The sequence below is a fragment of the Belonocnema kinseyi genome, chromosome 8 (assembly GCF_010883055.1).
Source record: "Belonocnema kinseyi isolate 2016_QV_RU_SX_M_011 chromosome 8, B_treatae_v1, whole genome shotgun sequence".
Lineage (NCBI taxonomy): Eukaryota > Metazoa > Arthropoda > Insecta > Hymenoptera > Cynipidae > Belonocnema > Belonocnema kinseyi.
The window spans coordinates 37,793,820-37,815,506 of record NC_046664.1 but is presented as its reverse complement, the minus strand read 5'-3'; the positions used below and the strand labels follow the sequence as shown (position 1 = coordinate 37,815,506).

The following is a 21,687-nucleotide window of genomic DNA, read 5'->3' as shown; positions in this document are numbered from 1 at the left end:
TGCGCAAAACGCATGTGACGAAGCGAAAGTTGATCTTTGCAAGTCAGAATGCAGTCACTGATGGTACGATCAGGGTCGGTTAGCTGATACTCTCATAGTCTTGTAGACGAGGTTCGTTAATTCGTTACGAGCAGATTACATCACTGGAAATTATTGAACGGCAATCCTCGTAGAAAAATGGATTTAAATAGGAGCATTTGAGGTCGATGGTTGCAGGATAAACAGTTAAGGAGTGTGAACAAAGTAACCTATAAGCATTGCAAGGGTAGATTCTCTGCGATAAAAAACTGAGTAAAATTAAAATCCAATAATACATTCATTAAAAGAAAAGACAATAATCCGATTATCCAATTCATTATTATCTAAATCGAATATATATATATATATATATATGTCAGTCTTTTAAACAAAGGGGTTTTCCACAAATTACGTAATGGGTTTTCAGAAATATTCAACTCCCTCTTCCCAAATTTAAAGTACGGTAAGATAGGTTTGGACAAAACGTAATTTCATACGATAGAAAAGTATATGGGTATATTAGGGTAGGACAGGGTAGGATAGGACAGGATAGGAGATAAAAAGAAAGGACAGACTAGGACATGAGGGGAAGGAAAAGAAAAGCGTAGGGTAGGAAAGCACAAGACAGGGGAGGGAAGAGGTGGATAGGATAGGATAGGATATGGCAGAATAGGATAGGATGAAACAGGGAACAGCAGGATAGGAAAGGATGAAATAGGATAGGATAGGGCAGCAGAACAGTTTAGGATAGGACATAATGTGACAGGAGAGGATAGAATGGAGCAGGATATGATAGAGTAGGGTATGATAGGATGGGATGGGATATGATAGCATAGGGTGGAATAGGATAGCGTAGGGTAGGATATAATGGGATATGATAGGATATGACAGTATAAGATGGGAAAAACAGGACAGGGCAGGATAGGAAACGATGAAATAGGATAGGGCATGGCAGGCTAGTATGGGACTGCACATGACAGAAGAGGATAGAACAGGACAGGATATAATAGGCTAGGATATGGTAGGATGGGAGAGGATGGCATATGATATAATTAGATAGGATAGGACAGGGTCGCGTAGGATAGGGTAGGGTAGCATACGATAGAACAGCGTAAGATACGATGGAATAGGATATGATAGGATAGGACAGTCTAGAACAGGATGGGACATACCAGGACAGGCTAGGTTAGTATAGGACAGAACAGTGTTCGATAGAATAACATATGACAGGGTAGGATAGGGTAGGGAAGGGCAGGGCGGGGTAGAATAGGATGGATATGATTCACAATACTGCAATAAATAGGCTATGATATCTTTCTTAGGTGCATTCTGCATGCTTTGACTCATTTTTAATACACTTGTGCGGTTAAATTATAACTTTCAAATTGTCTAATAAATTATTGGGAATATTATACATGTATTATGTTAGTGCTTGACGCTTTAAATTATTACTCTTCAGAATAATTTTAATAAAAAATCATAAAGTTTCGAAGAGGGCTTAAAATTTTTTTTAAGAATTTAGGTTCTGTTCGTTGTTCCCTGCAAATTAGCATTTTTAAACAAAAATTATCATCAAGAATCCCAATTTTTAACAAGTTTAAGTCTCCTGAAATACAAACTGAATTAATAGTATCCAATACGAAAATTTCAGTACTATTGTACAGCATTCATCTTTTTTGTACAAACATTTAATTATCATGTTCATTATGCATATTATTTTGTAAAAAATTAGTATTTTTATATTGAAAATTCGACTGTCAAGCAGAAAAGTCGTATTTTAGGCTTGAAAATTCAAATATTCGGTTTAAAGCGAACTTTCTTGTTGAAAATTTATATTCTCAGGATAAAAATTCCAATTTTTCCCGGAAAATTCGTGTTTTTTTTTACTAAAATTCAACTGTTCAGTTAAAAAATATTTTTTTGCTGAAAATTCATGTTTGGGGTTGAAAATTTTATTATTTTGCAGAAAATTCATCTTTTTAACTTGAAAATTCCACATCGTGGACAAAATTTTTTTTTCTTCATGGATGGAAAAATCTTTGATAGTTGAAAATTCGTTTCTTTCTTGTTACAAAATTATTTTTTCAAACTGAAAATGTTACTGTAAAATATATTTTAAGTTAAAAATTTATCTTTTTTAGTTGCAGATTTTGGTAAAAAAAAATCGTTCTTTTTGGTGTAAAGATAATATTATTGGTTGAAAATTCATCCTTATTGTTAAAAATTCATTTCTTTCATGAAAAACTTAAATATTCTGTTGGAAATTTATTTTTTTAACGTTAAATTGAACTATTCTACTTCTGCTAAATATTTCTCTTTTTGTGAATTAAAAATTTTAATATTTCATTAAAATTTCATCATCTTTTTATTCTTCTTTTATGGTTAAAATTAATGGTTTTAATGGAAAATTTACTATACCATTCTATTGGTCCAAATTGATATTTTTTCGTTAAAAATTCAGATATCTGGATAAAGAAACTAAATGTGTCTTGTTAGTTGAAAATATACTTTTTTAAATGAAAATTTAACTGCTTCATTTTTGGTGGAAATCAATCTTTTTGGTTAGAAATTAAACTATTTAGATAAAAATTAATGTATTTTGTCAAAAAATCATCTTGGTAAAAAATCATGTTGGTAAAAAATATATATTTTTTAGCTCAAATTTGAACTATTCATTTTTTGATGAATTTGAATCTTTTTGTAGTTGAAAATTCAATAATTTGGATTAAAATTAATACATCTTGTTGAAAATGTAACTTTCAGGCAGAAAATTAATCTTCCTGATTTAAAAATGTATCTTATTAATTGAAAATTTATTTTTTTACTGAAAATTTAACTATTTCATTTTTTGTGAAAAATTATATTTTTAAGTTGAAAATTTAACTATATGGTTGAAAATTCATGCATGGTATTTTGTTGAAAATACAATACTTTTGTTGTACAGATCGAATTTCTGATTGCTTTTCTTCGATTCATTCATTCACCAGCATTCACAGTACAAAAATAAACATTTTAGAATAATCTAAATAATTCTAGATTATTCAGAATAATCTAAAAAACTTAAGAATATTCCAGAACATTTCAGAATATTCCAGAACATTCCAGAATATTCCAGATAATTCGGAAAATGCTTAAGTTAAGAATAGTAGATTATACTAAAACATTTCAAAACAAAAGGGATATAAACACAGTGTCTACTGTGATCATAAATGCAGATAAGATACGCCTCCGGTTTGTTCTACTGTCAGCTACAACATCATGTAGTCCAGTCTAAATCTTAAACCTTCAAGAATCTACATCCGCATTTTCATCTTTCTTCTAAGGCATGTTTCCTAGTGGTATCGGGGGTCGACAATTACCAATATCGATGACTTCGAGGCACATTTGTCAATGAACCACGAGACCCAACGTGTGACATAAGAAACCCGTTTGTGTCTCGAAGGATAAGTATGTACTCTGTATACCATGCAAATCTGGCAGTCCAGAAATGAGAGTGGCCAGACAGACTCAGAGATTTGTACAGGCACGTATGGCTGCGTCTTGCGCATTCCGACCCAGTTTCGAATTCAAATAGTAAAAGATGCCTTAGGACATATATGTATGTATATTTCCAGCGAACTCAACTTGCAAAACCTTATATTCAGGATTGAAAATTTTCAGGCCTGAACCCAATGTTTCGGTTGGAAGAATATGATTTGCCAAACACCTCCAGAAAATCTGCAAAATATTAAATGTCCTCGCCAGAAAGGTTTTGTAACAGATGCAGCTGCCAGTTATGGGCAATCCATAAACTACGCAAAATCAATTCTTTTAAATAAAATTAATCTAAATACCATATTGAATTCAATATGAAAAACTTTAAATCCTTAAAAGTTTCTAGCAAAGATATGAATTGTCAACCCAAAAAGAAGAATTTTTAACAAAAACAAATTTAGTTTTAACCAAAAAATTGCATTAGCAATCAAATATTTGAAAACTCAAGCGAGAGAAAAATGTTTACATTATAGTTGAACTTTAAACCAAATTGATAAACTATGCAGCCGAAAAGAGGAATTTGTTTTAGAATTTGAAAAGTGTAATTTTCAACCAAGAATTTAATTTTAAACTAAAAAAGATAAATTCTTTACCATGAAAGATGAATTATTTTTACCAAAAGGTTAGTTTCAACCAGTTGAATTAAACGAGAAAAAAACAAGTTTTTTCAACAAAATATTAAAATCTTTAACCAAATAGATGAATTTTTAATTAAGAAAGATAAATTTCAAACAAAATAGTTTAATTTTTCACTGGAAAAAAATTAACCAAAAAAGAATCGCCAAATGTTTAGTTTAAAAAATTAATTTAAAAAAAATGATTTTAAACCACCTGTGTGCAAAAAGCCTCGTTTAGACCTCTCAGGACGATGGCCCCCGGCAGGGGTCCGCGTGGCTCAGCTCATTTGCTCTCACGGATCAACGATTAAAATTTCTAAGTTCAAAGGGTGATTATTTTGTTGACATTAAAAATTTTAAGGTTTTATGAGTTCAGACTTACTAATAATGAATTTCTCAAAAAAATTAGATGACAAATTTTTGGAATTCGAACTCTGACAATATGGATGGTCCATAGGGTCTACAGCAGAAGGCACAGCTCGGCTGCCCTTACGGATCAACGATTAAAATTATCTCCGAGGGACTTACACTACCGGTCAAAAGTTTGGGTTCACTTAGAAAAATCTTTTTTTTTGTATTTATCGCTTTAATTATACCGGAGCTAAAAAAATGTCTCTTTAAAAGGTTAATTGTTTTCGAAATTCTGTTTTAAGTAAGCCCAGGGTGGAGCTAATTTGTCTAGTTTTTATGTACATATTGCAAAATAGTGTAAGTTTCGATGTTTTCTTAAATTTTTAATAACTTCCGAAATAGTCAACGTTTTTCCATGTTTTGGGCTCATTTTGAATCTTTTTTTTCACCGTATCACCACAGCTTATGAGCATTAAACGTAAAAAATGTTTTTGCGAATTGCAAGAACTTGAATTTGTAACAAAAAAGTTGGAAAAATTGAGATATTATTTTTAGTAACAAAAATATTTTTGTAAAATATATGAAACATATAATCATGAATTTTTATGTAATTTTCTCAAAATATATATTTATTTAACTTTTATTCTGATTTGCCTACAGATAAGATGTTTTCAAATTTATCCAACTTTTTTATTACAACTTCAAGTTCTTGCAAATTTGAAAAGAAATTTTTTACGATTCATGAGCCCAAGAAATCAAAATTAGCCTAAGAACATTGAAAAACGTTGACTATTTCGGAAGTTATTGAAAATTTAAGAAAACATTGGAATTCACGCTACTTTTCCAATATCTACTTAAAAACTAGGCAAATAGGCTTCACCCTGGGCTTATTTTAGTCAGAATTTCGAAAACAATCAACCTTTTAAAGAGACATTTTTTTAGCTCCGGTATAATTAAAGCGATAAATACAAAAAAACACGATTTTTCTAAGTGAACCCAAACTTTTGACCGGTAGTGTATGTATAAAATATAAATGAAATAAAATTGTATATCCTTAAAAGTGAATATGAAAAATACGTTTAAAAATATGGTTCATGCGTTCTAAAATTTTTTTAAACTATAAATAAAAGTTTCCCAAAAACAAAAATTTTTCCTGCTTTTCTTTAAAGAAAAAAATGCAAAGATTCATTTTTATGAAAAATTGTAAATGTTCAGAAAAATTTACATTTTATGTCAATCTTAAACGTTGTAAAATAGTATAAGATACTTTAAAACGAAAACTTACACGAAAATTACATATCCTGTCATTGTAAAAAATTGTAAAGTAGTCTACAACGCGAAGAAAAATTGAAATTGATTTAAATAGTTTATTTAAAAATTATTTAATTGATATTCCTGCTAAGAGTTCGTGTATTTTACATTTACATAACGTCGTATAATAATAAGTAATTAGTAAAAGAGAGCTTAAAATTTGATACTTTAACTTTTCTGAACTGTAGCTTCTGAGGATGACTTTTTCGTCGAGTTTCAACTTGTACGTTTAGCGCAGTGGTTAAGACTCCCAACTCTTAGGCGATAGATTTTGGTATAGATTTGTAGGTTCGATACCTCGTAGCATTAGAAATTTTATTTCTAATATAATGTTCAAAATTTTATATATGTATTTACTCTATACAGCACTATTAATATTTGAAGTCAAAATACTCGCAATCAATTAATATTTATTTTTTAAATACCTTTTTTTAGATCGTATAAGAGTATAGCATACGGTACTATTTAGTATTGACGCAGTACTGCGCCCATTGTGAATTTCCTATTGGGCAGTACTGCGCCAGTAGCGATATCCAGTGCTGGACCAACACTGACAGCCCAGTACAAAATAGCGTTATTATTCTAGAATTATGCCAGTTTAAGTGCCAGCACTGGCAAAGAAAAAAAGAGCTAGAGGGCTTCATTATGGCAACCATGGGGGCTCCTACGGGGGCTTCCTCAATTTTTCCACACAAGCAGTTTAATTCAACCAACAAAGACGAACTTTAAATCAAATAGTTGAAATCTCAATTAAAAACATGAATTTTCAATAAACAAAATTAATTTTTCAACTAGCAAGACCAGTTTTCAACTAAATAGTTGAACTTTCAACCCATAAAAGGAAACTTTTCAGAGAAAGTTGAATTTTGAACTAAAAATGTTCATTTTTAACGAGGAATGATCTAGGCCATTATCGCGCTCGATAATGATTTACCTCGCGCTTCGCGCACATATATTTATTCTTTGCTTTATCTCTTTCAGATCGTAGTATTTATATGTGTCTTCATATTCTGAATTTTCTATTTAAAAAATATAGTTAAAGATTAAGTTTCTCAAAGCTCTGTAGGATTTGAGGCGCACATTCTCATCGCGACACTCACGCTACGCGCTCGATTTTTGACGGGAATTTGTAAATGTATATTTTCTCAACCACCATAAAATAAATAGAAAACTACAATACTTTTTCAGACATTCTTCTCTATCTCGTGTTGTTATGCTAACAATAGGATTTTGGTGTTCATATTATTGTTTATGAATAAAGCAAAATATCCTAAAAGTCTTCTTTTAGATTTTAACGTATCTCACGTCTTTTGGCGTAATATTGGAATTTTCGATTTTCTGAATATTACTTACGATAAATAAAAATAAATTACGAGTCCTTTTGGAAAATGATTAAGACATTTTGTAGGATTTTTAAAAAGCCTTGAAGACTTTTTTCTAATAAATTATTACAAATTTGGACCTCTTTTTTGGATGAATAAATTTCTATCAATTTGTTTTCGTACGTTTTGTCGTTTATCCACAAATTTGCCATTTTTATTTTTGATATCATTTTTATGATTAAAACCAAAACTACGTTTTTCTTTTCAAGGCTTTTTTTCATATCGAGCGTTGTTTGGTTTAAAATTTTGATTTTCGATTAATTTTTAAAACATTGAAAGTACTATAACTCTCAGAATTTTCTTTATATCGAAAAAAGTTATTAGGATAAATTGTTTATTCTTCTCATTACTATAAATATCCGTGCATAGAATTTTCAAATTCAGAAAAAAAAGTCTCGAAAATTTCGTTTAAGACCTAAAAAAAAGGTTGCATCAAGCTGAATACAAAAGTATATTGTGTTTTACGTTTTGGATACTTTTTTTATCGACAGATTGTCCCGAAAATAGTTCAACTTTGAGCCTTCAAAGATGCATTTTCAAGAAAATAGTCGAATTTTCAACCAAAAAAGAGTAAAATTTAATAAAAAATAGTTGAATTTTCAACAAAAATGTTAATTTTAAACTAATAAAGATGACTTTTCGACCATAAAAGATGAATTTCCTACTAAAAGGCGAATTTCAAACTAGCTATATGAAACGAGAGAACAAATTTTTTTTAAATAGTTGAATCCTCAACCGAAGAAATTAATTTTCAAAGAATAAAGATGAATTTGAAACAAAATAGTTGAAATTTCAACAAAAAAAAACGTTTATTTCGAAACCAAATAGTTCAATTCTCTATTTCTCCGATGATAGATAAATTGGTAAACCAAAAAGAGGAATTTTAACAAAAGAGTTGAATTTTCGACCAAAATTATAAACTAATCACCGAGAACATTAACATTCTACCAGAAAGGACGAATTTCAACAAAATACATAGATTTTCCACTGAAACAGATAAATTTGTAACCATGAAAAAAATAGTTAAATTTCCAGTTGAAAAATAAACTTTATATGAAACATTGTTGAATGTAACCAAAAACGACAATTTTCAACAAATTAGTTCAATTCTCCACTAGTGCAGATTAATTTTTAACCAAACAGTTGCATTTTTAACCAAAAATGATCAAACTTCTACGATAAAAGATGAAATTTTAAACCAAAAAGATGAATTCTCAACAAAAGAGTTGAATTTAAACTCAACAAATTTGAATTTTCTACCCCTAAAGACGAATTTTTAACAAAATACATTAATTTTATACCAAATAGTTCAATTTTGCACTAAAGAATAAAAATTTTTAACTTGGGAGAATTAAATTTCCAGTACGAAAAAAACAATAATTTTCACAGAAAAAACATATTAGGCCAAAACATTTCAATTTTCAACCAAATTAATTTTAAATTCCCTAAGTTTAACCGTCGTTTCAAAGTTTCCTAACCTGTAGCAAGCTTGCATAATTGTTAATGGTTAATAGGGTTAATACATAATTGTTTCAATGAGTTAAACATGTTTTTACAGAAGCAAAACCTGCTAAACGCATGCAAATTTCTTCAGTTAAAACTTCGATCAAAATTTTAATATGCATCATTTTCTAAATATAAAGCAATTAAAACAAGTGGATTTATGAATAATTTAAAGTGCATAATTTGCGAAATGTGAAGCAATTAAGACAATTGGATTTATCAGGTTGCGTTCCTTTGAGACCAAATTTGGGTGAATAAATACCAAGTTAAGTCTTATTTAATCCAAAAGTTACATAACTTTATTATTTGTCACGAATCATACTTTTCTACTCTCCAAGTACTTCTTAATAACACGAATAATTGTGGATATTTTTAATTATCTGTATGACTTTTTATTATATACGAGAACAACGAAACGTTTGTAAATTAAACAAAATTAATTTCCAACAGAATCTGTAGTAGTTGTTGTTGGGTCCGATGTCAATGATGTCGTTGAGGATGATGTTGAAGACGATGTTGTGGACGTTGTTGATGACGGTGTTGAAGACGACGTTGATGAATCTGTTGATGGTGATGTTGAGGACAATGCAGTGGAAGTTGTAGATGATGGTGTTGAGGAAGATGCTGTGGTCGTAGTAGTTGAACTTTCGTTTAACACATCCCTACATACTGTAGCGCAATAAAATTTATTTTTAAAGAAAAATAATCCAAATCCATGTCCACATTTATGAGCGCAGATTTCCCTATGTACAGCATTGAGGGTTTTTTGCGAAAGGCCATGTTTTCTCAAATGTATTTCCTGCCAGTTTCCGAGAAAGAACGCCTGAAACATTATACATTGTTTGTTAATTACGAAATAAAGTGACTTGGTGAATCATAAGGAAATCAATAATCAAGATTCTTTTTGAGAAAAATGAAATCCCTTTTAACCTTAAATTTAGAGACAATTTCTCTAAGTGAATATATCCCTAATAATAAAAAATCATCTACAACTTTTCCAAAACGACATCATCAAACGACGAAGAAAATATACAGAAAAAAGTATATAAAAGGATTCAATTCTTACCTGAGATACGCTGAAAACCAAGAAGAGTATGGTAAGTGAAAACTTGAAATTGAACGTACCCATATTCAAACTGTTTTAGAATACAAGTTTTTGATAAAAAATATTAGAGTGGAAATATATTGCGAATTTTCTGAACGATTAAACGTTACTTTTGCTGCATGCTTATATACTTGATTCAAATGACTTCGGATACACATGTTTTATTGTCATTATCATTGACGTGCATACATTTTTGTTAAGTTCTTGGAAGTATTTATCACTTTAAGGATTGTTGATCCATTATTGTAACAAATGACAGATGTGTCATTTGCAATGCAGTTGGAGCACAGAAATTACACTTTAGATGGAATATGATGTATAGTTTAATGTGAACATTCCGTGTACATAGGAATATTGAATTAAACTAAGAAACTTGAAGATAGAAAAAAGATTAATTACATGATAATTTGAAAACAAATGTTAAATCTAAAAAAAAGTTGAGTTGATTGTTGTTATTGATAATGCTGAATTTGCTTTATATTATCCATTGCAAGGAGTTGTTCTGATTGACTGTTGTTATGGGTTTACATTGTTTCTTTTTTGGTATTATTGTTTTAATTTTTGTAAGCCAGCTAATAATTGTTTATATTTTCCATTGACAGGAGTTTTTATCAATCATTCCTATAGGGACCGCATAAACATTGCTGATTGATATATTGAAGACGGTTTCTAGATGTTTGTATGGTCCTTTTGGCTAGGGTTTGGCATTACGATTGACAATTTCTTTAGTGGTTGTTATTGCTTGTTATAAGAGGGTTTTTAATTTTGTATGAGCTGATATTTTGACTGTTTGTAGGAATTGTTGTAGGCTGTGCCCATTGTTTATTTTATTGCCCATTTTGTGGTTTTTCAAATGTCCATTTCTCGGGATTGTTACATTCTCATTTGCTACAGGGCTTGTCATTATGGTTGTTATAGGGATTCGTATTGCCCGTTTCGATGGACTTTTTAATGCCCATCTCTAGGAGTAATCATACGAGTACGGTGCATTGCTAAAGCTTGTCGTTTAGAGTTGTTATTGGCCATTCTTCGGTTCTTTATTCTTGGTTAAGAGAGTTTTCTTAATGTCTTTGATAAGAGTTGTTATACTTATTGTTTGTAAGGACTGACATTTCATGATTTCCATATCTAGCGACCATGCTGTAGCGGTCTTCATTGCCTGTTGCGAGAGTTTTTTGTCATATCCGTTCCTTAAAGTTATTATATTGGGAGCACGGAAAGCCAAATCGGATATTTATTATATCCATTGTCCGTATTGATGTTGTTCGGGTGTTTTAAGATTTCAATTGCTTCTCTGTATGTTTTCTTGGAAAGATACTGTGTGTTTTTGCAATGACTGTTGTTTTGTCAAATAAACTGTTATGTGCTATTTCGATATGATGTTCAACTAGTGCTGATTGCGTGAAATGTTTCAGCCTAACTTTACTCTCATGTTCTTTTATATGTTGGCTCACCGCTCTCCCCGTTTCTCCAAAATAGTCTTTTCCACAAGAAAAAGGGATTTTATATAATCCTGGATCACTAAGGGATGTCGTTTTGTCTTTGGGATTATTTAGTAGTTGTCCAATTTCGCATGTGGTTTAAATATGGTTTGGATTGTGTGTTTGTCTCTCTTTCTTTTGTAGGTTGTGCTGACTTGTTTTTTTAGTGTAATGCCTTATTGCTTTATCAATTTGTTTATTTGTGTGATCGTTCTCTATTAGGATTTGTTTAACGTTTTGTAATTCCCTTTATAAGTTATCGTTATCTGTTATGGACACAGCTCTGTATACAACAGAGTTAATGACCGAATGTTTTGAGATGGATGGTAGTGGGAGGAGGCATTTAGGTATCTGTTTGTATGGGTGGGTTTTCTGTAAACTTCATGTCTTAATGTATTATCAAATCTTTTGTAAACGAATTCTTCCAAGAAAGGTAATTTTCCGTTTTGTTCAATTTCCATGGTGAACTGGATATTACAATGTTATCGTTTGATGAAATCGAAAAACTTATTTAGAGCATCTCGTCTTTGTCGCCAGATTACAAAAGTGTCATCAACTTAACAGAACACAAATCCCGACTTAAGCTTGGCTTAGTTGAATATTTTAGTTTCTAGATGTTCCATAAAGATATTAACTATTACAGGCGAGATTGGGATCCCATTGCTGCTCCTGAGGTTTGTTCGTAGATTTATTTATTAAAAGAGAAGTAAGTATTATTAAGGCAGTGTTCTATCAAAGGTATGAGCTCAGAAGGGAAGTTTTTAAAAAATTTAATTATATCAATTGTATCAGAGATTGGTACTTTCGTAAAGAGAGATGTTATTTCGAAACCCACTATGATGTCTTGGGGTTGAATGTGAATCTTTTGTATCTTTTTAATAAAGTCAAATGAGTTTTGAACGGGAGTGATAGAGTTTCCTATAAAAGGATTTAGTTTTGTATCGAGGAAGCGTGCTAGGTTGTAAGTTGGTGAGTTTATTGCGCTGAGGATCGGTCTGAGTGGAATGTTATTTTTGTGGATTTTTGGGAGCCTGTAAAGTCTTGGAGAGATAGGACTAGTAGGTATGAATTTAGATATTGTTTCGATGTCAAGTTTAGACTCTTTTATTCGTTATTACTGTTGAGTTGCCTTTGTCTGCGCGTCATATTATAATGTCTTTATTCCGATTAAGTTCTATAATTGCGGTTTTTTATTGTTTTTTTAAGTTTGAGGAGGGAAATTGTGCTTGGCGTAAAATATTGGCCGTCCGACGTCGTATGTCATTCGCTTTTTTAGGTGAAAGGGTATATATTGTGAATTTTAAAATGCTGATGATTTCTTCTTTCGGAATTTTGGAAGGAGCTACAGCAAAATTATGTCTTTTAGATGAGGCTAAAATCATTATATTGTTGAGAGGATGGTCAGCGATGTTTTTTTACTGTATCCGTTAGTCGTATTTGCCTTACTGGAAGTAATTTGTCAAATTTTATTTTTTGTTTTTGAATGGAAAGGATCTTTAAGCCGTTGGGATTGGTCAAAAGATATGCAGTCCAATGTAGATCAAATGTCAAATCTGAGGGTGTTTGATAGGAAAAGGTGAAGTTTTAATAGTTTTTAAGAGGTAGTGTGCAAGAACAGTTTAGTATCCTGTATTCTTCCTTTCACAAGAAGCAAACTTGCATTATGCAGAATTGATTTGGATTTAGATGTTCCCAAATTATTTTTCAGTTGTTAGAATTTTGGGACGATTTTGTTGTCTCTGCACTGTTTCATAAAAGCTAAGGATACTAGTAGCTTACCTTGAGAAGTCCCGAGCTTACTAAAGATGTTGGTCTTACGTAGTGAGAATACTGTCCCCGTAGAGTTCTTTAATAATAGATTTAATGCTTTCACGATGATTCATTTTGATAAAAAGATATGTTTCGGGTTTCAATCGTGTAAAAAATTACGAACTTTGCCAAAGTTTCGTGAACATTGCAGTTCACTTCTTCCGGGCTGGCCTGAAACTAGTGTATCAGGTTATGCTGTTCTTATGTATACCCTCTACGATGCCTGTGATTGGTCAGAGTCCAGGTTTCGTAGACGGTATACATACGAGCAACATAACCTGATACCTCAGTTTCAGGTCAGCCCTGAAGAAGTGAACTGCAATGTTCACGAAACGTTGGCACAATTCGTAGATTTTTACACGATTAGAACCCAAAATATCTCTTTTTATCAAAAAACTTTTGTTTAAATATCAACTATTACATTTTTCGTTTAGAATTTGACTTTTTGGTTGAAAATCAGCTAAAAAATTAAATACTTTGTTGAAAACTCGTTATTTTGGTTGAAAATTTTTAACAAAAAAAAAAAGGTAAATTCAAACCCAATAGTTGGATTCTCTACAAAATTAGTTAAATTGAAAAAAATATGTCGTTCAAGAAACCAGTTGAGTTCTTAACAAAAATAATGACTTTTTAACTAATGGCGATTTCTTACCGCACAAAACTGGTTGCCTACTTTCACGATCGAACTAAATGTCGCAGTTATAGTTCAATTTCCAATAAAATGCGTGATTCTTGAAATAAAAAGAAGGAATTTTAACAAATAGTTCAACTTTCAACCATAGATAAATCTTCAACAACTAACAAAATTGATAATTAATTTTCAAACTAAAAAGAATAACTTTAAGGAAAATAGTTATTTTTTTAAATAAGAAAGATTTTTCAGTCAATAACGAGAAAAAAATTCATTCGAAATGTTGAATTTTGAAGCCAAAAAGAAGAATTTTGTACAAAAAAGTCCAGTTTTTAATCCAAAAATTTAAATTTTAAACAAGAAAATTTAATTTTCAAACCAAAAATATAAAAAAATAAGCTTTAAACTAAAATATACGAATTTTCAAACAAATACATGGATTCAAAAATTTAAAAAAAGATTTCTAATCACAAATAGAATAGGTAAATTTTCAGTTAAAAAATTTTAATTAAAAAATTGTTGAATTCTACCAAAAAGGACGACTTTTTACATAATAGTACAATATTAAAATAAAACATACTTCTTTTTAACAAAAGAGATGCATTATTAATAATAAAATTATATTTCTACGATGAGAGATGAATTTTTACACACACAAAAACGAATCCTGCACAAAAAAGTCCAATTTCCAACAAAACAAATATAAATAAGTCCCCTTAGTCTCCCCTAAAAGACGAATTTTCAATAAAATACATAAATTTTAAATCAATAGTTAAATTTTGAACTACAGGCATAAACTTTCAACTTCAAATAGTTAAATTTTCAGAAAAGAAAAATGATTTTGATAAAAAATGGGGTTTAACTAAAATTATAAGACATCAACTGAAAAGAATTCATTCTCAAAGAAAAATGCAATTGTTGATAGTTGATATTTAAACCAAAAAATATGTAGCAATCCTGTAAAACGTTTAATGGTTAATATGATTAATGCATAATAGTTTTGATGAGTCAAACATGTTTTTACTGAAACAAAACCTGTCAACTCCATGAAAATTTCTGTAATTAAAATGCCGATAAAAGTTTTAATATGCATCATTTTCTAAATATGAAGCAATTAGGATAAGTGGATTTATCGGTTTGTCTTCCCTTGAGACTTATTTAACATAATCGAAAAGATAACAACCTCAATATATCAATTTTATATTTATATATAATTTGGATAAATAAATGCAAAGCCAAGTAAATCTACTTATTCAATCCAAAGGTTCCATAACTTTACTATTTGTCACTAGTTGTACTTGTCTACTCTCCAACTACTTCTTAATAACACGATTAATTGTAGTTACTTTGTATTCTCTGTCAGACTTTTTGTCATATATGAGAATAACGAAACGTTTGTAAATACTCGTAATTATTAGTAATTTTACACAAGATTAATTTCAAACAGATTCTGTAGTAGTTGTTGCTGGATCAGATGTTGATGATGTTGTTGAGGATGAGGTTGAGGACGATGTTATAGATGTTTTTAATGATGGTGTTGAGGAAGATGTTGAGATCGCAGGAGTTGAACTCCTGCTTAACACATCCCTACATACTGTAGAGCAATAAAATTGAGTTTTTAAGGAAAATAATCTAAATCCGTTTTCACATTTTTGTGCGCAGATTTCCCTATGTATAGCATTGATGATCTCTTGTTAAAGGCCATGTTTTTTAAATGTATTTCCTGCCAGTTTCCGAGAAAGAAAGCCTGAAACATCATACATTATTTGTTAATTACGAAATAAAATAAAATGACTTGTCTGTTTTGTTTTGAAGCACTTGATGATACTTTTTACACAAACGGAATTATTCGGAAAAAAAATTAGGTTAAGTTTGTCGTAAAAGGGTAATGTTTGCTGCAAGAAGATTCTTTTTGAGACAAATGAAGTTCCTTTTAACCTTTAATTTAAGATGGAATTCCATTTTTGTCAAGAAGAATTATTCTAATACAGGATGACATTTCTCTGAACGAACATATCCCTAATAATAAAAAATCGACTTCCATCAATTTTTTTAAAACGATATCATTAAACAATGACGATAATATACATAAAAAAGTATTTAAAGATAATCAAATCTTACCTGAGATACGCTGAAAACCAAGAAGAGGATGGCAAGCGAAAACTTGAAATTGAACGTACCCATAGTCAGACTGTTTTTGAGTACAAGTTTTTAATAAAAAATATTAGAGCGAAAAAATGTTGCGAACTTTTTGAACAAATAAACACTACTTTTGCTGCATGCTTATATACTTGGTTCGAATGACTTCGGATTCACATGTTTTATTGTTATTATCATTGAAATTCATACATTTTTTCAAGTTCTTAGAAGTATTTATTACTAGAACCATTGTTGATCCACAAACAATATTTTTTAAACGAAAAATGGTATTTTTAATGTGATTTTTCAAAACAAAACAGTTACTCATGTTCCCAGGTTGAAATGTCGGTAGTGTGCCGGAGTTCACCACCGGCGCAGTACTGGCCCAGTACTGCCCACCAGTACGGACAGCCGGTGGTTCGCCCAGTATGGCAGAACGTTGGTCGCACGGCCGGGGCGTTACTATGCCAGTATTACAAAAATAGACTTGAAAACAAAAAAACACGCCTATAAATGTTGTCAGGGTGTTTTGAAATGTCGAGAAATTGACTATACAATATGCAGTCGTATGATAATGAATGGATTGTCTTTAAAACAATTAAATAATTTCTTATATTTTTTAAAATTAACTCCGGCATTTTCGTACGCCAGCGGTTTGCCAGTACCGCCAAGCATTACAAGCAGGACCTGGCATATTACTGGGCCAGTACAACTAGCCAGTACTGGAACTCCGGCAGGTGGTACTGGGCCATTAGTGGATGGTGGTGTATTTCTACCTGGGATACGTTCGCTATTACTTGGAGCCTGACCAGTACCTGCCCAGTACTAATCTTCAGTAGTGGCCCAGTGGTGAACTTCAATGCTGGCCCAGTACTACAGCTCAGTACCTCGCCCAGTTTGCAGTATTCGTTGAGCCAGTACTGGGCCAGTACTAACAGAGGGTACCGCACCAGTACCAAATTTAAGAACTAGCACAGTAATGGCTAAATACTGCAAGTCAGTACAGAACATTGTTATCAGTAGGGGTTTTACCGGTTAAAGCCAGTACTCCTGCCAGTATTCTAATAGTATTGCGCCAGTACCGAACTGCGACCGGCGGTACTGTGCCGGTGGTAATTTTCCCCCTGGGTATTGACTAGTTCTAACTTTTTTTCCTGGTTGAAAGAGTTTTCTAAATGTCCTTTGCTAAAAGTTGTCATTTCTTGTTTTCCAGGACCAGCGACCACCCTGTAATAGTGGTTTTTTTGCCCGTTGCGAGAATTTTTTGCCATATCCGTTTCATAAAGTTATTATTTTGAGTGTTTCCAGGGATTTTTATAATGTTCCTTGCTATGGCTTCTCATTAGTGTCGATATTGACGTCTGCTACTGCACTGAAAAAACGATATTCTAATTTTAAGAATTTCCCACAAAGTTCAAGAATATTTGCAGCTTAAATAGGTAAGATATTCTTGATGTAAGATGGAGGCCCTCTTAGCTCAAGAATATATATTCTTATCTGTATGATAATAAGGTATAGTTAATCTCAGACTATAGAGGTTATGTCTCGGCGAGACTGCGCGAAATAAATACATAATAAATATATGTAAATAGTGCTTCGCGAAATCTTTAATTGAAAAGTAAATAAATCGTGAACATTATGGCCAGAAATAAGTATACTATTAAATTGAGTAGGTCAAAAAATGTATGGGTTACAAACTATTATTTCAATTGAAATTTATAATGTACTAGACACATTTCGACACATTTTGATGAAAGATATTTAATTATTTGTATCTTGCACTTATCACTTTTCTTTAACGCAAAACACTCAAAACCAAAAATCACACAAAAAAACTGATTTAGAAGCAAGTGGTACGAAACATTAAAAAAAATTATTGAATAGAGCAAGGAGCATTTTCCTTCGTGCATTTCTTCTTCTCCACTCATATTCTCATTTTAAGAATATTTTCTCCCTTTGGTTAGAAGACACTCTTCATTAAGAATATTCCTAAGAATATGACACTCTTAATATTAGAATATCGTTTTTTTCGGTGGAGGTTGTTATATTGCCAATTGCTGAAGCTTCTCCATCTTAATTATATGTTCATTGCGGATGCTATTAAATGTTGTTGGAGGTTGTCTATGTATTACGAATGGTGGCTATAGAGAGTGGATAAAGAGTTATCATTGCCCTACGCTAAGGGGTTTTCCATGTTTTTTATTTGTGTTGGATGCAGACAGTTGTTGGAGGTTGTTTTTGTCTGTTACTTTGGTATTTATGGATTGTTGAAAATAGGTAGGGTTGTAAAATTTAATGAAGCTCTGACCAATGAAAAGTTCAAAATCTTAAGGGGGGGGGGGGGAATTTGAAACATTTATAAATTTTATTGAGTAACAAATTTAAACATTTAATTCTGTTAAAGTATATAATAATATCATAGCCATATTTATATTAAAATTAATGTAATGTGATATAATTATCAATATAAATTAATATTAATATTGAATCGTGTATCAACATAGTGCCATTACAGGGCCTAAAATATTGCGTAGTTCGATGAACTTTTCGAAATGGCAAAAATTGTCAATGGAAAATAAACTTGATTTTCTACGAAAAAATTTCATTTTTCTTAGCTACAATTTTTTAAATATTGAAAATAAATCCGAATTCCTATTTATTTATTGCAAGCTTCACAGTCTTTTCCCTTTTCCCTCTTTTGACCTTTTCTCGTTTTCCATTTCAATGCGAGCTAAATTAATATTACTTCATGAAAAAATCCAACTATTTTTCTTTGAAAGTTCATCCTGTTTTGATAAAAAGTTCCTTATTATATTTTTCGTTAAGCATTCATTTTCTTTTGTTGAAAATATATAATTATTTAATTAGAAATGTGATTATTCATCTGAAAATTCAACAATTTTGTTAAAAAGTCCCCCTTTCTGTTAAACACTCAACTCCTTTGTTCAATGATCATTTTTTGTGTTAAAAATTTTAATGTTTCAGTTAAAGTTTTATCATATAATATAAACATTTATTTTTCCAAGGAAATCTAACCCCTGACGGCAAACGGCATTCTTTATTCATGAAAAACGAATTCAAATTTACAAACACGAATTCGTAGAAAAATTCCGTTTTTGCTCATACAGAATTCTTTCTTAATTCATGTTACAATCGTAGTATGGCCGTGGAAGTTAATTTGGAAGGAATTGAAAAAGAATTCGGGCGAACACATCAAGAACTGTAGAGACATAAAGAAACTATAATTTCTGGCTTCACGATTCATTCAAAATAAATAATCTTTCAAGTTCCAGCCTATTCGTGAAGAATTCTTTTCCAATTCATTTCTTGCTTCATGTGACCAATACATGAATGTAGTACATGATGAAATTGAATGTATAATGAATGAGAACACTCTTCTTATGTATGTTAACGCGATGCTAATTGAATTATTTTTTAATTCTGTTTTAATATCAAAAAAGTCTCGAAACCAATTTTTCGCAAAAAAAATTAATCTTTTGTATTATTATATTATTATTTTATGCTTTAATATTTGATCACATGTTCAAGTACACAATTATTTGCTATTAAACAATCACTACACTATTTATAAACGCACGCTATGAACATTTTTATTTGCCGCCGGTTAGAACCCTATATGTTTTGCATTCCTAAAGCCTAAAGCCTCGCGGCTAACCCAGCTTGAAGTATGAAAACAAAAATCTGAAATATAACCTATAGCTTTACAGGGCCATCTGTAAATTTTTGTGACCCATTCTATAAAAACTGTTGCTAAGCTTATAATAATAATTGTACTAAGATTTTAGATATTTTACAAATTATTATTGAATATTTTATGTGATTAAACAAAATTTAAACTTAATTCAAAAATATTTCAAGATATTTTAAAAGATTTTAGAGAAATAAATATATATTTTAAGAAATTTCATCTTAAATCTTGAAACTCATTTAAATTCTACTGAAATTCCTTTAAAATTCTTCAAAATTACTTAAAATCTTTGAGCAATGATTCAATTTCTTGTCAATATAAAAAAAAGTCCGATCAGTTAGATTTGAATGCTCGTTCTTCAGAATGTTACGTAAAAAGCACAAAAGTACTTTCATAAATACCTGGAAGACTTAAAATTTAATAACCTTGCTTGTTTATTTACTTGACACTCGGGTTTCATTTTTATAAAACAATTCAGTGAAAAAAAAATTTTTTGATAATAAATTTCATTTTTAATGAAAATGCGAAAATATTGATTTCATAAAGTTTTTCCACCTTGCAAATGTGATGTCGAAGCATCCATTACAAAAAAGAAAGAAGTAGAGTTGTAAAGTTTTTGTACAAAAATCAGCCGTATGTAGAGGACTCCTAATCGACGTCAGAGACAAAAGAGATCTGCGCCTCGTTTTCAATATTTCGCTGACACAAGTACAGCAAAATTAAATAGAATGGATATAACACCGCACAATTTAATAACCGATGCAAATTATACTTAAAGAAATTGTCATTAATTTTTCCTTCATTCGTTTGTCATAAAAATTTAGTAAGAAAAGGCCGAGAGTTTACGAATTCAATGACGTAATTCATATTGTACTCTGACTTCAGAACTAATTGAGGGTTTTTTGTGAATAGGCTTGCCATCTGGGAACCTATTTGCAGAAAATTCGTCTTTTTCACTTGAAACTTCAGCAATTTGGTAGACATTTTTTACTTTCTTTAAAAACAAAAAAATTCGTTGGAAAATGCACATTTTTATTTGAAAATTGATCTATTGCGGTTGAAGATTCAAAAAATTGTTTTGAAAACTCGTTTTTTTATAAATTCAACTGTTGAAATATCAACTATTACTACTAAAGTTTTTGGTGAAGGATTTTAATTTTAATTGAAAATTCATTCCTCTGACTGACAATATTATTTTTTTGTTTAAAAATCCATTTTTCTTTTTGTCAAAATTAACTTTTTTCACTAAAAATGTATTAATTTCAGATAAAGATTCATCATACATTGATCATATCAAATATTAGTTTAAAAATTAACATTTTTTGTTAAAAATTAATTGCTTTGATTATGAAATTTTAATTACTCTAGTTAGTGATTCATCATATAATTTCAAAATTAGAAATTTTATTTCTTTGGTCGAAAATGTAACTTTTATGTTAAGACTTCGTCTTTTTTGGTATACACGTTTTTTTTTTGTAGAACATTATTCTTTTTTGGTTAAAAATTAGCTAAAAGATGAATCACCTTTTTGTTAAAATTTAATATTTTTACTGGAAATGTTAGAAACTTCAAGTGTTTCCAATTGAATTTAATATATTGTGAAATAATCCAAAAGATTATTGACTATTTTTATATCTCTTATTGCCCCTATTAAAGCTCGAGAACTGTTTTCTAGTCTATATAGTGTTATAGTGTTATAGTGTATATTCTAGGCCACTGTTTTCTAGTGTAAGGGGTACAAAGGATTAATTAATATCGAGTCGGAGTGTACGACCTGAACCGCTTTCATAGTTTGATAAAATTAGATCCTAATCGATTTATAAGTAAGTGACAATCTAAAGGTTATTAAAGAATGAAGCGTGAGAAGGCAAACTAAAAATTAGCGTAAATGTCGAAGGTAAAATGGTTGTGCAGGGTAGCGCCTGTGACCTTTTACGCAGTTCTTCACTGGCGTTTTGCTGATGGCCTATCGTAAGGCGCTGAGTGGCTGGTATAGTGACACCCTAATCCTAATGATAGTTGATATCACGGGATTCTGCTACCAATGACGTCACAGAATACAAGCGGATCGATAATAATGAGACCGTCCACAAATAT

General features: G+C 30.7%; 1 protein-coding gene across 1 annotated transcript; it reads right to left on the bottom strand.

The window, feature by feature from the left end:
• Positions 1-9,076: 9,076 nt before the first annotated feature.
• On the bottom strand, positions 9,077-9,901 carry LOC117178200 (cell wall integrity and stress response component 3-like). Its single transcript, XM_033369499.1, has 2 exons — positions 9,783-9,901; positions 9,077-9,539 (listed from the first exon to the last, which is right to left on the bottom strand). The coding sequence occupies exons 1-2, from the start codon at positions 9,843-9,845 to the stop codon at positions 9,153-9,155; spliced, it is 450 nt and encodes a 149-aa protein (XP_033225390.1). The 5' UTR covers positions 9,846-9,901; the 3' UTR covers positions 9,077-9,152.
• Between the last annotated feature and the right edge of the window lie 11,786 nt (positions 9,902-21,687).